The sequence below is a fragment of the Urocitellus parryii genome, chromosome 6, assembly GCF_045843805.1.
Source record: "Urocitellus parryii isolate mUroPar1 chromosome 6, mUroPar1.hap1, whole genome shotgun sequence".
Lineage (NCBI taxonomy): Eukaryota > Metazoa > Chordata > Mammalia > Rodentia > Sciuridae > Urocitellus > Urocitellus parryii.
Window position 1 is genome coordinate 27,551,162 of NC_135536.1, and position 15,919 is coordinate 27,567,080.

General features: G+C 46.8%; 1 protein-coding gene across 1 annotated transcript in view; it reads right to left on the bottom strand.

The window, feature by feature from the left end:
- Positions 1-1,169: 1,169 nt before the first annotated feature.
- The window catches only part of Flvcr2 (FLVCR choline and putative heme transporter 2), a 58,385-nt gene continuing 43,635 nt past the window's right edge, over positions 1,170-15,919 (bottom strand). The window contains exons 4-10 of the mRNA XM_026401936.2: positions 12,950-13,017; positions 11,812-11,915; positions 8,630-8,740; positions 7,476-7,581; positions 7,240-7,351; positions 6,613-6,668; positions 1,170-2,758 (exon numbers count right to left, since the gene is read on the bottom strand). Of these exons, the coding sequence (XP_026257721.1) occupies positions 2,693-2,758; positions 6,613-6,668; positions 7,240-7,351; positions 7,476-7,581; positions 8,630-8,740; positions 11,812-11,915; positions 12,950-13,017 (623 nt within the window). The 3' untranslated portion in view covers positions 1,170-2,692. The remainder of the gene's footprint in view (positions 2,759-6,612; positions 6,669-7,239; positions 7,352-7,475; positions 7,582-8,629; positions 8,741-11,811; positions 11,916-12,949; positions 13,018-15,919) is intronic.

Below are 15,919 nucleotides of genomic sequence, written 5' to 3' on the forward strand. Positions count from 1 at the left end.
GCTTGATCAGGACTCTAGCTCCACTTCTCTGTTTTCCTCAGTTCTGCCCAGCTGCGCTTCCTTCCTCCCCAGGCTGGCTTCCTTTATGGTGCCAAAAGGGGGCGCAGTAATTCCAGGCGTCACATCTCCAGGACACCACATGTAGAAAAAAGAGCTGTGTGGTAAGAACTCTTCCTTATCCACTATTGTACGGAGACAGCAAGAGAAGCAGCAGTCCTAGAGTTAGCATTCCAGTGTAGACCTGCCTGGAGACCAACTAAGAACGAATGAATGATTTGGGTCCTCTAACTGTGGTAGAAATGTGATTCATGTAAAGGTAAGATACTAAAGAGATGGTGCAGGTAGAGTGTTTAGAAGGCACTATGAATAGGAGACTTCTTAACAACGCCAACTTGAGTTCCTTCCCAGATCACTTAAAGTAGAATCGTAATGCTGTCTCTCTAGCCAAGAATTGCTAATAATGGGGTGCCACAGTGCCGGAAGTACAGCGCAAATCTCTAGGGAACAAAATGTACAGAAAACTGAGAGCAGCAGCCATCTCCAAGTAACAGTTGTAAGGGAAAGGAACACAACTGGGCGAGGAGTGGCAGTAAGCAGCCCAGCTCAAAAGAAAAAAGAGAAGAGCAGAAGGACAGATGCTAGGCCCCAGCTGTGGACTCCGGCCAGGGCAAGCTGGTGTGTGGCTGGGGTGACTGAGAACAAACACTTCAGCCATCCTTTGAGGCAGAGCCAGGAACAACAGTGAGCTGTCTCACCAACAGTCACATTCCAGCGTATACACAGGAGGAAAAGAGGTCAGGGTCATGCTGGCCGTTGAGTTGCAGTGTCCCATGTAGGCTGACAGGGACCTTCATAGTCTTTTAAAAAGCCACCAGGATAATAGCACCCATGTCAAGAGAGGTCACAGATACTCCTCCTCCAGCCTCCTCCCTGACCCCTGCACCTTCCCCACCTCAGGCTCTGATGTGTGGCAACCTCATGGAGACTCCCCAAAGCCTTCTCTGCCCCAACAAATGACCAGACAGATCATGTGAGAATCCTTTATTGCTTTAAAACATCTGAAATTACAAACAGGAAATACAAATGTGGTTTTGTTTTTTTTCAAAAATACAGCAATGGATTCAGTAAACACGTTAATACATTTTGAGGGGTTAAAGAATACACACATTCCTCCTGTCAAAAGGCACATCTCCCTTTCATCCCAACCCTCCCTCTGTCAAAAGTGTTAACTTTTTATTACATAGGCAGTGTGTTTCTCCTAAAGCTTGAATCTGTGTACGCACACACACACACACACACACACACAAACACACACATCTGGCTCCCCTCTGGCAGTAGCCCAAGCACCCCAGCACTTCAGCCAGCCCCGGCTGCTCTGACATACAGAGTCCAGGGCAGTGACCACAGCAAAAGAGCACAGTGGCCATGGTTACAGCTGTGAAAGGCACAGGAGAAATTACCAAAACTTCTCTTATTTTCAGAAGACACCACTGAAGTCCATGAGAGAGCCAGACAGCAGGGCAGGCAGGAGAGAGGTCAGCTTGAATTGACTTGAAGGGAATTTAAATTTAGACTGATAAACATTATTACAGGAGGTGGGAGAGGGGTTGGTATGCAAACCTATCCCCATCCGAGGCGGGAAATGGGTCATTCCAGCAGCTCGATGCCAGCTTCGAGAAGCACCTTTCCTTCTTCCCTCTCATCTCTTAGAGTCGGCCTTGGATTTGTTGGAGTGGAAGGATCAAGATTAGTTTTCAGTAAAGGTTAGAATCAGCTGCCATGATTGCCCTCCCCCAGGATAAAACAGGCACTTGGGCTAATGTCTGAGTGTGATATCCAGATGAAGGTAACTGGGTGGCCGGTGACACCCACAAGTCCCTGCATGAGCCCTTCTTTTGGAGGAAAAACCTCTTTCCCATCTCAACTCAAAGTTCTAGAGTTGCCACAGGTGGGTCCCCACAAACCCACTCAGAGGGCAGCCCGAGCACTGTCACACCCAGGGAATCAGCCCTCCCAAATCACTTTCTCTTTTGTGTCCATGACAAAGTGACAAAGTTTCTGTCCAGTTTATTGAGGTTTGGTCTGATAAGGTCTTAGGAAAGAGGGTTTGGAGATAAATCCCAACACTAGGCCAGGAGAACTGAGGCCAAGAGTCCTAACAGAGCTTCCCTGACCAAGGTTGTCCACACGGTGCTGCCCTCTCAGGGAACTTGAGTGGTCCATCTGAGACCCAGGAATGACCCTCAGGCAGAGCAACTTGCCCCTCCTTAGTAAAAACTGGGCTTCATGTGAGGGTCTTAAGACACTAGAAAAAGTTAATATCCTGAATAAGCTTTCTTCTGTGATAATTTTGCAAGCATTCTCCATGAGGGATGAAGGCAATGAGGGAAAGCCAGAGTCCAACACCTTCCATCAGTCCCTCCCACACAGCACCAGCACCCAGGACCTAAAAGGAGGGGGGATGGGAATCCAGTGTGCATTTGGTGAAAGGTACACTTTCCCCCAACTAAAGCATTCGGGCTCTTGAGTGGGCTCAGAAGGCAGAGGTGCCGCCATGTAAGGCGCAAATATTCCAACTGATTCCCTCCACAAGCTTCTCCAGTGAAGACATTTGTGCTGGCAGTGAGAGCTGAGCTGAAGGAAGAGGTGGGGTGTTCGTGATCCCTGAGTGGCTGCCACCTCTCTCTCTCTCTCAGAAATGATCCTCCGACAGGATGGTGGGCGCCTTGCTGGTATTGTTCTCCTCCTCCTGGACTTTCTACAAGGCAAAGCAAGCACGCAGCCCTGTGGGTAAAAGGCACAGGACTCCACCCGGAAGTGACTAATCAGTGAAAGTCCAAGAGCCAGAGGCCACTTGGTATATCCCCTAGAGCCAACAAAGGGAACAAGAAAACAAGCAACCAGCCCCTACTAAAAACGCTGCCCAAACACACCGGGGCCCACAACCACCATGGACCACAGACTCACTCTCGGGACTGGAGCAGAGAAAGTGCACTTTCTCTCCCCATTCTGACAGCCAAAAACACTTTCTCACTCCAAAAATTAGCTGTCCAAAGCACCAGGTCTGCAATTGCCTTAGAACTTCCAACCATCCCTATGTGGAGGCAGCCCCCAGGATGAGGGGCATCATCACAATGTATGTAGAGTAGATGGCACAAAAAGAAAATATTTTAAAAGGCAGCATGCCTAACTGCACAGATAAACTCGATGGCTGTGTATTTATATCTTGTGCCTAAGAAAAAAGACTTCCAAGAAATTTGGTCTTGGTTTTATTGAGGAGAAAGAGCGCAGGGTCATTTATGGGGAGGAGTCTTCTGGGCTGTGCTTGGTACATAGATATGGAATTAAATATGGCCTGGAAATCATCCCGTGGTGTTCAAAATGCCAACTTGGGCGTTTGTCTGGTATTCGAAAAAAAAGTGCTTTGCCTGTTGTCATTAAAGCCTTGGGCACAGACACAGCACTACACACTCAAAGCCCAAAAGAGCACGTGTAGGCCAAGCTGGGCCAGGATCAATTGAGCAAATGGCACTTTCTTCCCCAAGAGTGTCTCAGGGCCAGTCCACAGCAAGGACCACTGCTGTAGGAATCAACCCTTCCCATTCTTACTCTTGCTGGCCTTTTGCACCAGCTCATCCAGGCTTGAGGAGCCTTCATTCAGGGAAAGTCCAACTCAAGTCAGTCCATCAACCACTTCTCTCTCTCTGATACACATGCACATGCACACATACACACACACCTGCAACTTCCACATCCATCACCTTGGAATTACAACCAGAAAAAGTAGAGACAGAAGAATAGCTATTGGCTATGTGATGGAAGAAAAATGGAAGCCCAAACCAAGAAGATAATCACTGGTTCTATCACTTGTTACCTAAACTATATATCTCACTGATGTATATAGAGAGAACAGATGTGGCTAGATCTGACAACACGTATCTACAGGTGTCTGAATTACACAGATCACCATGGGGTGTACAATGACAGTGACAGCCATGGCTTCCTTGCTGGTGTTAGTACCAGCCTGACTCTGATCTCCCCTTCATACTGAGATCCAGATACAGCATCATGTATCCAGCAATACAAGATACGCTGGTGAGATCCAGATACAGCATCATGTATCCAGTAACACAAGATAATTGTGCATCATTACCAGAACTTAGGGCTTCTGTTCCTACCCCATGTTTCTTCTCCTACTCAAGAAGACTGAGCCAAGAACTCCAACCTTGATTAACAAACCTGGGCCACATGTACAAGGATCTGGCTGCAAGAAGAGTACAATATTGGAACAATGAAATAGTAAACAAGATGGAAATATATATACACACACACACACACACACACACACACACACTTAGAGATGAAGTTGTGATCAAGTGTAAATATGTGGAGTCTGTCAAGCTATTTACAGCAAACAGAGTAGTAAAGGAAACATACAAGCAGACCCACAGATGATGGCATGGAAACTGACTAAAATGCTCCTAAGGTACCTCTGGGAGGTTGAGTCTTAGGTTATTTCTAATTTCTCCTTGTTTGCCTATATCACAGCCAACATAAACACAGACTTTTTAAAAAAGCAACAAAATTTCATGTCAACACAATATATCACATTCCATAGTGAAAACTGTTCATCAAAGTAGAAGATGATTGTTAAAAAACAATCCAAGTAGCTCCCAAGTAGCTGGGATTACAAGTGTGCCCTACTGTGCCCAACTCTGCCTGCCAACTTTAGAAATGTGACATCAGAAGACAAATAGTAAAGTACTGAAGATTCTCATCTATCTGCCAACACATATGCTAACATGCTAAAAACATCTCTTGCAGAAAACCATTTTGGTGCTAGAAAATTAGCAAAGATATCTCAAAATAGCAAATGCTCAGTATTGGCAATCCTCTACATTGCTATAGCAATATACATTGGTAGTATTGACAGTACCTTTCTAGAGAACAATTTAGCAACACATATAAAATCTTAAATATGTGCATGACCACTGGTCCATCTCCCAAGGAAATACCATACACATAAGAACATGCAGAGCTGGGCACAGTGGCACATGCCTGTAATCCCAGTGGTTCAGGTAGCTGAGGCAAGAGGATCATAGGTTCAAAGCCAGCCTCAGCAATTTAGCAAGACTGTAAGCAACCTAGCGAGACCATGTCTCAAAATAAAAATTCAAAAAGAGCTAGGGATGTGCTGGGCATGGTGGTACACATCTGTAATCCCAGCAGCTCAGGAGGCTGAGGCAGGAGGATCTAGAGTTCAAAGCCAGCCTCAGCAAAAGTGAGGTCCTAAGCAACTCAGTGAGACCCTGTGTCTAAATAAAATACAAAATAGAGCTAGGATGTGGCTCAGTGGTCAAGTACCCCTGAGTTCAATCCCTGGTACCCCTGCCCCATCAAAAAAGGACTGAGGATGTGGCTCAGTGGTTAAGTGCCCCTGGGTTCAATCTCTGGTACCAAAAAACACATGCAGGCTGGTGATGTAGCTCAGTGGTACAGCATTTGCCTGCCATGCATGAGGCTCCAGGTTCAATCCCCAGCACCGCAAAAGGAAAAAATAATAAAAAAGAACATGCACAAAGATTCAGTTTCCAACATGTTAATTAGAATAGTGTTTATAGCAATGATTCAAAAAAATGTTAATGTGCAGACAGGAACACTGCTAAACAATCATGGCTTATCCATACACAGCACACTGTGCAATCATTAAACATATGTTGTAGAAGACTAGTAGCCTGAGAATGTTAACAGTAAGTAGAAAAGAGGATAGATTTTGTTCCTGTTTTAAAAGGGAAAAAAATACATATATTTGTATAAATACACACACACATATGTGGATAGAGACATGAAATAAATACAAACAATAGGAGCATCTCATCTCTCTATGATGGAATTATAGGGTGATTTTAAATTTTTTTCCCTTTTTTTATTCTACCTCTGTAATAGATTGGGTTTGTTGTTTTTTTTTAAAAAGAAATATCCTACTTTTATTCTTCCACGTATTTGAAATTCCTTTCAAACTTGCTCAGATTTGAGACCTAACATTTTGGTTTAAAGTGGCTCCCAGCTGATTAGAACAGGTAGGAAACACTTTTCTGTTCTAGATCATTCTCCTGGTCCTCTCCTTTCCACCACCACCAGCTCCTGCTTCCTGACTTGCCCCTTGCAGAGCCTTAATGGCAACCTACTGGCTCCATCCCCATGGCCCTGCCTAAGGGCTGTCACATGCCAGGAGTGCCACTGCCTTAGGGCACACACTGCCATGCCAGGCTCCACTTTCCCTCCCTCGACACTAACCCCAGGCTGACAGCAGCAGAGCCAGGGACTTGGCTCAGGATCCGAGGGGTGGGCACTGCTCAGGAACTGTGACCACAGTGACATGCTCTGGGAGCCACAGCAGGGGAGTCAGGAGGAGGGTAGGAAGCCCAAGGGCCCAGGAAACAACAGCAGAAAAGCAATGCCAGGACACAAAATGAGGACACCTTTGAGATGCCATGATTGTAGGAGCCAGTCCCTCTGGGAGCTTCCCTGGGCCCCACTATGCAGCCATGTCTGGATCACAAGCTCAGAACCCATCATATCTCTGTCTGAAAAAAGCTCCCACATACTCACAGTCTCAGGAACTTCTCTGTTTGCCTTCTGCCTCCGGAGGTCTGCCCTAATGAATGCTGAAGTGGGAAAAAAAATAAAGAGTGACAAGTCATGGAGATTAATGGCCATTTTTCCACAGAGGGAACCCTCATTTTTGCCAGGATCACAGGTATCCCAAACTACTTCAGATCCTCGAGGGAGCAAGGGGAACTATCAGCTAATGCCAAGAAGCCCCAAGGATCACTGCTGTCCCTGAGAGGTAGAAAGAAGTCCACAATGACACTGGCCTTCACTTAAACGCCACTGATATTTGTCAGGGACACATATTGCTCTAATCACAACAACCCTCCATGTACAGGTTAGGAAACCGAGGCTCCTAGGCGTTGGTCTACTTGCCCAAAGTCAGCAGCAGAAATGTCAGTGTCAGTCTGAGATTTAGACATGGGTCGTCTAGCTCCAAAGTTCATGATCATTCCAGCAAAACATGTCATTGCCTCCCACACAGCTTCCTAACAAGCCCTCCCATCTGTGCCCCTGCATGCATATTCCCCATCTGCATAATCAGTCAAGACACTGGGGTCCCAAATTGCTGATGGCCTGGCCCCCAAAACAGCCTGAACCTCATCTTGCCCTCAGACCCCAACTCACCAGTGAGGGCTGCTCCCAGAGAGAGGAACACACACAGGAAGATGTTCCCAGGCATGGTTCCATAGCTGTCAATGATCTGACCCTGGGAGATGGTGAAGATGATCCCAAATACCTGGAAAAGCATAAGGAAGATGGGAAACGAGGGCCCTGCCAACTAGCCCATGGAGGGACCTGAGCTGCCGGGCTATAATGTCAACACAGGCAGGCAGGGAACAAAGGGGGAACAGGAGCTCAACCTGTGCAGACACGTTGAGGAGGCCCGATGACATGCCCTCCGACTCTGGATACGTGAGCTCCACGGCGAACTCGAACCCCAGCGGGAGGTAGCCGGTCATAAAGAAGCTGGAGAGCAGATCAGAGAAACGGGTGATGGAGAACCCCCAGAACAAGGACGGGGCACCCACATCGACCCTTAGACACCCTCTTCAGCTTTATCCTTCCCATCAAGACAGCCTCAGGCTCTTGGGTGATCTGGCCATCCCCCCGACAGAAAGGGACATCCCTATAGACCGAGAAGTCCCTACACATGCCTTATGCTCAGCAGGCCTGTAGTGTCCCAGGCTGCTTCTCTGTTTAGCCATGGAGGACAGGGTCAGCATTTACAGAAGGGCACAGAGGCCTGGTTTGTTTCACTTTGACTGGGAGACCCTGTCCTGGGCACACACGCTCTGTGTTGGAAGTGGGGCTTCTCCATGGCGTTCTGGGATCTGGGAGGAGGCACTCAGAGTCCTCTTTATGTTCCTCCAGAGAGTAGCAGCTGAGATGGACTGAGGGCGGAGATGTCTCTGTCTCAAATGCATCATACACACACTGTCGTACTGCCCGGAGGAAAAGAGCAGGGAGGTATGACTGAACACGGGCCCTGTGTAAGGGTACTAATCAATATTTTTTGCATACAACAAGCCTAGAAATTTCCAATTCTCATTCCCTATATCTGCACTACACTTCTTATTTTCATATCCATTCTCTCTCAATCCTTCCAACAACTCCAGGAGACAGGCCACACCCATCTTCATTTACAGATGAGGTCACTGAAGGTCAAAACTGATAAGTGATATTTAACAGACGGTCCACGCAGAACTGAGACCCAGACCCAGAGTTGCTGATTCCATGCCCAGTGACCCCATGTTGTCCCAGGCAAAGCTAATAGAGACTGTAGACATTTCTTTCCTAGGACCCCAGAGGTATTGAAGGGCATATTTCATGCTTCACTCCATCCCAAGAGGACAGACAGGCTACCTGGAGTGCTATGTATTTCCAAGAGCACTGGATGTCTTCTGAAGTCACTGAGAAGGCAGCAAAGGGGGCTACATTGCACCCCAGGACCCTGGCAGCTCTAGGAGATATGGGATGGTGTTTTCCAACTAAACGGATCAGGGGTGAAACTTACCCCAGGGTGCCAGCTGTGAGGAACACTACCCACAGGTGTCCCAGGCTCAAGGTGAACGTGTACACCACCATGCCCACCAGAGTCATGATGTACACCACCAGGGTTGTCTCCCTTTGAACAGAAGCAAAGAACCGAGTCACATACTTCCAGCTTTAGCAGGATTGATCATTCCACGAGTATCTGTTGGGTACCTCTGCTGTACGTCAAGCTCTCTGCTGTGATCCGGGACAACTACTTTCATAAAACTTTCTGTCCATGAAGACAATGAGCAGGGAATCAAACATCACATAAGTAATCATTTAATCACATCACGGTCGATGCTACAAAGGGTAAAACCAGGCAAGTATGAAGCCGCCGAGCTGTAGGCTGCTCTCTTCCCACAGAAGGCTCTCAGCAAGCTGTTCCTCAGCTTGTCATTTCCTACTCTGAGGCAGCAAGAGCACAGCCCTTTTCTTCACTACTTCTCACCAGAAAAAGAAAAAGAAAGAAAGAGACATGCAGCAAATACCAGCCACAGTCACGTGACAGTGATCCCCAGGACCATCCCCAAAATTGCTTTTTAGCTTTACCCCAAGACCCCCATGGCAACGCTGGGCAGTGATCTGACTTTCAGACCCTCTGTCATCAGTAAGTTCTTCCTGTTGCCACTGACACAGCCCCGCAGTTCAATCTGAATTACTCTGTTGTAGACAGTGGAATTCAGAGAGAACATTCTCCCTCGCCCATCCCGTTACCTTTTCCTTTATAGATCCCCTCAGAAAACACCCCCAGCAAGACCTGGTTCAGCCCTGATGTGCCCCTTCATGCCCTTCTCTCTCTGCGTCCATCACCCAGGACTGTGCTGTGACAGACCCTTCCAGGAGACCCCACTCCTCTCCCTGTACTGCTTCCTGCAGGGCTCAAGCTCCACACCATTTCTGACTTCGTGCCAGGAACATCAGAGCCCAGAGGATGAGCACTTACAGTCTTCACATGTTTCTCCTGGCGTCAGAGTCATGTTGGGGCACCAGCAGGCATTTTATGGAATGTCGAACTAATACCTACATTTATTGGGTATCGGATTCTGCAAAACACTTTCCATATGTGTACAATTTCAACTCAGCCCTTACAAAAATCCTGCATGAAATGTATGACAATCCCTCATTGTACCAAGGGGGAAAGAGATCACTCAAGTTACTTGTCCAAAGCATGGGTTGAGTAAATGCAGAACTGGGATTTGAACTCAAAGCTGGGTTTTAAATGTCAGCACTTTCTACTGCCACTAGCAGGAGTAACAATCTACTATGTAGTTGCATCTTTGGAAAAGATGGAGGCCAGAGCCTCCAAAGGATGCCACTTCAGCCTGGTGCTTCAAGGCACCCGCTGAGGTCAAGGAGCCTCGTCCTCCCTTCACCCTGCTCCCCTTCTTCTGAGCCCACCCACTCTGCAGAAAGCAGCTTCATGGATACCACTCTTTCTCCATGACTCCACAAATTCTCCAGATACCCAACTTTTTATTTGTTTGTTTCTTGTTGGGCTATGTTTGTTCAATCACAGATTCATCTTAAACCACTGACCAGTTTAGAAAGATTATTTGTAGGCACAGCCTGAGATAAATGGGCCTCACTACCCAATGTCCAGCCTCCAAACCAAAGTGGAACGTTTGAGAGAAGAAAACTGGCACCGAAATGACAGGGACACAGAGTCCCTCAGCCACCAAGAGCTGTTTTTTCTCTGCCTGGGTAGTAAAAGAGGGCAAAGAAGGTCTCGGGATGACCGCTGGATTTAGACATCAAATGACACTTGGAGCTGGCAATGACTAATTTCCAAAGAAGGTTGAGAAAGTGTCCCTCCTCCCCAGGCCTTTCATCATACTGTCTGATTCATCCAAATCCTCTGGCTGCCCACACCCCAGACCCAGCAGCATTCCATTCCACTCCCACTGCTCCTGCTACAGAGCAAGTCCTGGAAGAAGGGACACTGCTGTTCTCTGGCTTGGGGATGGCCTGTCCTCTCCACTCTTGCTCCTAGAAGAATCAAGCAACTAACAGATGGCAGAGACGAGACGGCAGCCAAGTTCCACCAGCGGTAATTAAGCAGAGCCAGGCTCCTCGTCAGGGTGAGCCAGGCAGCCACATCCCCAGGACTGACCTCAATTGGCCTTTGACTAGGGCAGCCAGAGCGGGACCTGGTCTGACCAGAGCCTCACAGAAGCTGGTTTGTAGGGCAGAAAACAGGTCTGCCACTGTCTGTCGCCTCCAGACCCTGGAAACTTGGAGGATTTGAGAAAGCTGAATGCCCCACCCTGGCGCAAGACACCCTGGCAGCTGCCCACCAGCAGTGGTTACTGAGCGCCCAATGCATGGGAGCACTGAAAAGCCCCAACAAGATGGGAAGAAGGGGCTGGGGGTGTGGCTCGGTGGTAGAGGGCTTGCCTGCCATGCCTGAGGCCCTGGTCCACCCCAGCACAGGAAAAAAAGAAGGAGGAGGAAGAGGAGGAGGAGGAGGAGGAGGAGGAGGAGGAGGAGGAAATCGGGCTGCTGTCTGCTGCCAGGAGTACTTTGTCCCATTAAACTGGGACACCCAGCTTGCTTCTGCTTTTTATAAATGCAGGTTCCTCTACTGTAAGGCATCCACAGGGTGGGGCCAGGAATCTGCAAGGCACAATTTAAGCCTTTAAGGACAGCTCTGGGCTCTCAGAAAGACACTAGACATTCAGGTCCAAAGCACCTCAGGACATTTACTGGCAAGGTATGAACAACTGCAAACTGGAGTGCACACAGAGCACCTTGGTGAACCTCCCAGGATCCATAAAGAGCTGAGTTGTGGGAACATGGTTGTGAAATCATCTCTTTCTCTCCACTCTTTGGAGTATCCATAAACTTTCCAACTGCTGAGATTTTTTTTCCTATACATTTTCATTTGTCCTTTATCTGCCCCTTCCACGGAGTTATGTGGGGATCAGAGGTGGCGGCTAGCCTTCCTGTCTGCCCTCTCTAACCCTTCTGGGATACCCCCAGGGTGGATATGGTAGCCCTCACTTTGTAAATGAGTAAACTAAAGCTCAGAGAAGATGCGTTTCAACTGTCTGCTGGACCCCCTCAGACTCCCAGCTGCCACACCCAAACTTTCTATTGCCAGTGAAGGTGGTCTTTTCAAAAGATGGGTCCCCAATGTTCAGGCTAAGAGGAAAAGTCACTTACTTGTAGGTTTTGGACTTATCCAGCCAAATGCCTGAGATCACAGCCCCCAGCATCCCTGCAATGACAATGGTCAGGCCGATTCTTCCAGCATTCACTTCTTCTCCCTGGGGAAACCCCAAAGATCACCCAGTGATAGGGCAAGACACAAGATACATGATAATGTGCAGTCAGTATGGAACAAGAGGGTGAAGTCAAGCAATTCAGGCTCTGGTCCAGCCAATAATCATAAAGTATTAGGTCAAAATACCTTGTAAGAAGATGATCTGGGAGAAGAATTCTAGAATAGTTGTTCTTCCTAACAATATAACCCCGGCTATTATAGTGGATGCTGGGCATGGTGGTATATGCTGGTAATCCCAGCAACTTGGGAGACTGAGGCAGAAGGATAGCAAGATTGAGCCTGCCTTAGCAACTTAGTGAGAACCGAAGGAATTAACAAGACCCCACCTCAAAATAATAAATTCAAAAAGGACTGAGGATGTAGTTCAGTGGTAGAGAACTTGTCTTGCATAAACAAAGCACAGGGTTCAATCCCCAGTACCAACCACACACACACACACACACACACACACACACACACACACACAAAGAGAGGGAAGATTGAACTTGAACCTTGGTGTCCCTAACTCTGGGACACTCAGTATCTCTTTCCCAACAACTAGCCCTCACTGTTTCTGGAAGCATTTAAAAAATAATTTCAGTTGAGCAACTAAGAGCTTAAAATTAAACCTTGCCCATATATTACAAATTAAATATTTTATGTGCATGTGTGTATTTTTACTGTGTTGCCAGGTGACATGTATAGACTTTACATATATTATATGTAACAAATATGATATGAATATATATATATACATATATGTTCATACACAAATATTATTACTCTCTAATCCTAAAACAAATCTTACAAGAATTATGCTTCTTTTGCAGAAAAAAGAGAGTTCAATGATGCTAACTAGCTAGTCACACCATCACATATCTTAGAACTTCCAAAGCCAGGGTATCTCTTCAAATCCCATTAGCAGACCCCATACCGGGCTGCCTAGAGCCAAGAGTTAAGCACTGCCCCAGCCTCTGCAGGGACAGACTTGGAAATCCTACCATCCCCAGGCCCAACATGCTCAGGAAGGTGCCTCACCGGGTAGTGCAGGATCACCATGCGATTCAGCAGCGTGGACAAGGCATAGAAAGCACCAGCATTCAGACCTGAAGGAGGAAGAGAGAAACACAGCATCAGAGCCAGCCATTGCTAACTTCTCACTGCCAACCATTAGGGAGGTCGCAAATCCTCCTCCCCATGGCCACTGTGATTGGTGACCAGAGAAGAAAAATTCAGGGCGGGTATGAGGCTACTCTGCAGTTTTTCTCAAATGCTTCGAATACAACAAAAGTCACAACTGCAAACTTCCCTCGGCCACATGCCTTTTCCTTCTCCCCCTTTGATTTACCCCAAAGCGCAGGCTTTGTACACAATGACTCCCGTGTATTCCTCTCTTAAGCTTTGGCCAGCCCTGTGCAGTCAGCAGGACTAGTGGACCCCCCTTCTACCTCCTCCCAGTGACTCTTTCTCCTCTCCACATCGCCCCAGACCTCGCCCTCCTGAAACCTCCTCTGTAGGTGGCTTCTCTCCTCTTTCTCCATTCCTTCTCCAATTTCTTCTCTGATTCAATGTTACACAAGATCTACTATGTGGCTGGGTGCAGTAGTGCACACCTGTAATCCCAGCAGCTGGGGATTTTGAGGCAGGAAGATCATGAGTTCAAAGTTAGCCTCAGCAACTTGGCAAGGCCCTAAACAACTTAGCGAGACCCTGTCTCTAAATAAAATATAAAAAGGGCTGGGGAAGTGGCTCAGTGGTTGAGTGCCTCTGGGTTCAATCCCGAGTACCAAACAAATAAAGAAAAAAAACAAAGTCTACTATGTGAAACCAGAGGATACCCTACAGAGCACTGAGTTGTCATCCTACTTTATCAATTTGTTCCATAAATAAATAGAACACCTGTCATACACTGTAAGAACCTATATTCTCAGAGAATGAGGTTATCTGACCAAAGCCACATAACGAGCCATAGCTACCATGAGACTGGAACCTTCCTTCAGTGATGGTGGTGGTGACAAGGATGGATGGTGGCAGCAGCACTTCCTTGTATACTAGACACTGCACTAAGCACCTCACAATCCTTACAACCACCCTAGAAAATGGGGAGTATTACCACCCCCATTCTGTAGATGAGGAAAATGCCCAGAGTTAAAAAAAAACAAACCCAATCACTCCATAATGGCCACCAGGGGTCTTTTTAGCTTTAACAAAACACTGAGGCTCACAGGACAACCAATTGAATGTCAGCACACTTGACATTCAATTCACATAGAAGGGTGTAATACAGGACACATAGCTTGTAGGCAAGGCAGCCTCCGGAGTTCCTCTTTGGTAGAACCAGCCACAGAGCCCAGTGCCCGCAGGCATCCAGAAGCTATTCTCTTTGGCCCTCCAGGTCTTGGCTAAGGTGTAAGGAAAGGTGCGTAGGCCAACCTAGTTTACACAGGAGACACTGTTGCTTAACTCCACAAGCATAACGTCCAGGGTCCCCCTAAGGGACAGGCTAGTGGAAAGAGTCACTGTTCACAGGGAAGTTCAAAACATGGCCTCCTACCAGATATGACAAAGTCTCCCTGTCCACTGTAACCACAAGAGATCATTTCCCCACATTTTTATTTCCCACTATTTTATGTTATACCTAATGGTGGGATTTGTTGTCACATATTGGTCCATGCACACAATAAAACAATATAACAATATAATTTGGCCAAATCACTCCCTAGGACTTCCCCTCTCCGTCTTCTCTCCTACCTCCTGGTCTCTTTCCTGTTCACTAGTTATCTCCCTTTGATTTTCCTGAGATGCTTCTGCTTTCTTTTCCTTTTTCCTCTTTAGCTTTCACATATAAGAGAAAACATATGACCCTTGAGTTTGTGAGTTTGGCTTATTTTGCTTAACATAGTGTTCTCAAGTTTCATCCATTTTCCTATAAAGGATATAATTTCATTTTCCTTTATGGCTGAATACAACTTCATTGTGTATATATATATATATATATATATATATATATATATCACATTTTCTTAATCCACTCATCTGTTGATGGACACCTAGACTGGTTCCATAGTTTGCTATTGTGAATTGAGCTGCTATAAACATGAACATGCATGTATCACTGCAGTATGCAGAGTTTAATTCTTCATGATAAATACGGAGGAGTGGGATAGCTGGGTTATATGGTGGTTCCAGGCCGAGTCTTTTGAGGAACCTCCATACTGATTTCCATAGTTGTAGTACTGATTTACAATCCCACCAATAGTGCAAAAAGTGTTCCTTGTTCTCTACATGCACAAGAGATCATTTTTATCATAAGCAATGTTGCCTAAATGTAGCTGATATATTCTCTATATCAGATTCCCAGGGAACAGTTACAGAGTTAAGTGAAGGTCAAATTTCCATGCAAATTGTATAGAAATTTGCTTTCGCATTGCCACAATCACACAGGTATTATGTGGTGGGGATGGATATGAACCCACACCCTCTGACTCTAGAGTCTTTGATCTTAATCATTCTACATCCTCTCAAAACTGATTTTCAAAACAAATATTTCCCCAAGGCAGTCACTGAATAATTTCCTCCTGTCCCAGCCTCTCCCAGCAGGTCACCCACCAATCCAACAAGGTTGGGCTCAATGCAGCCTCCTGAACAACACAGTGCTGCAGTGGGCCAACAAACCCAGACGTGTCATCCAATGTCACTGTGTCTGTCAGGCTGATTGGCAGTCAGGGTAAGTGAGGCTCTCAGCAACAGCTTGCTTGCTTTTTTTTTTTTTTTTTTTTTTGGTACCAGGGATTGAACTCAGGGGCACTCGACCACTGAGCCCCATCCTCAGCCCTATTCTGTATTTTATTTAGAGACAGGGTCTCACTGAGTTGCTTAGGGCCTCACTTTTTGCTGAGGCTGGCTTTGAACTCTCAACCCTTCCTGCCTCTGCCTCCCGAGTTGCTGGGATGACAGGCACGCACGGCACCGCGCCCGGCCTCAGCAACATCTCTCTAGCTTGCATCT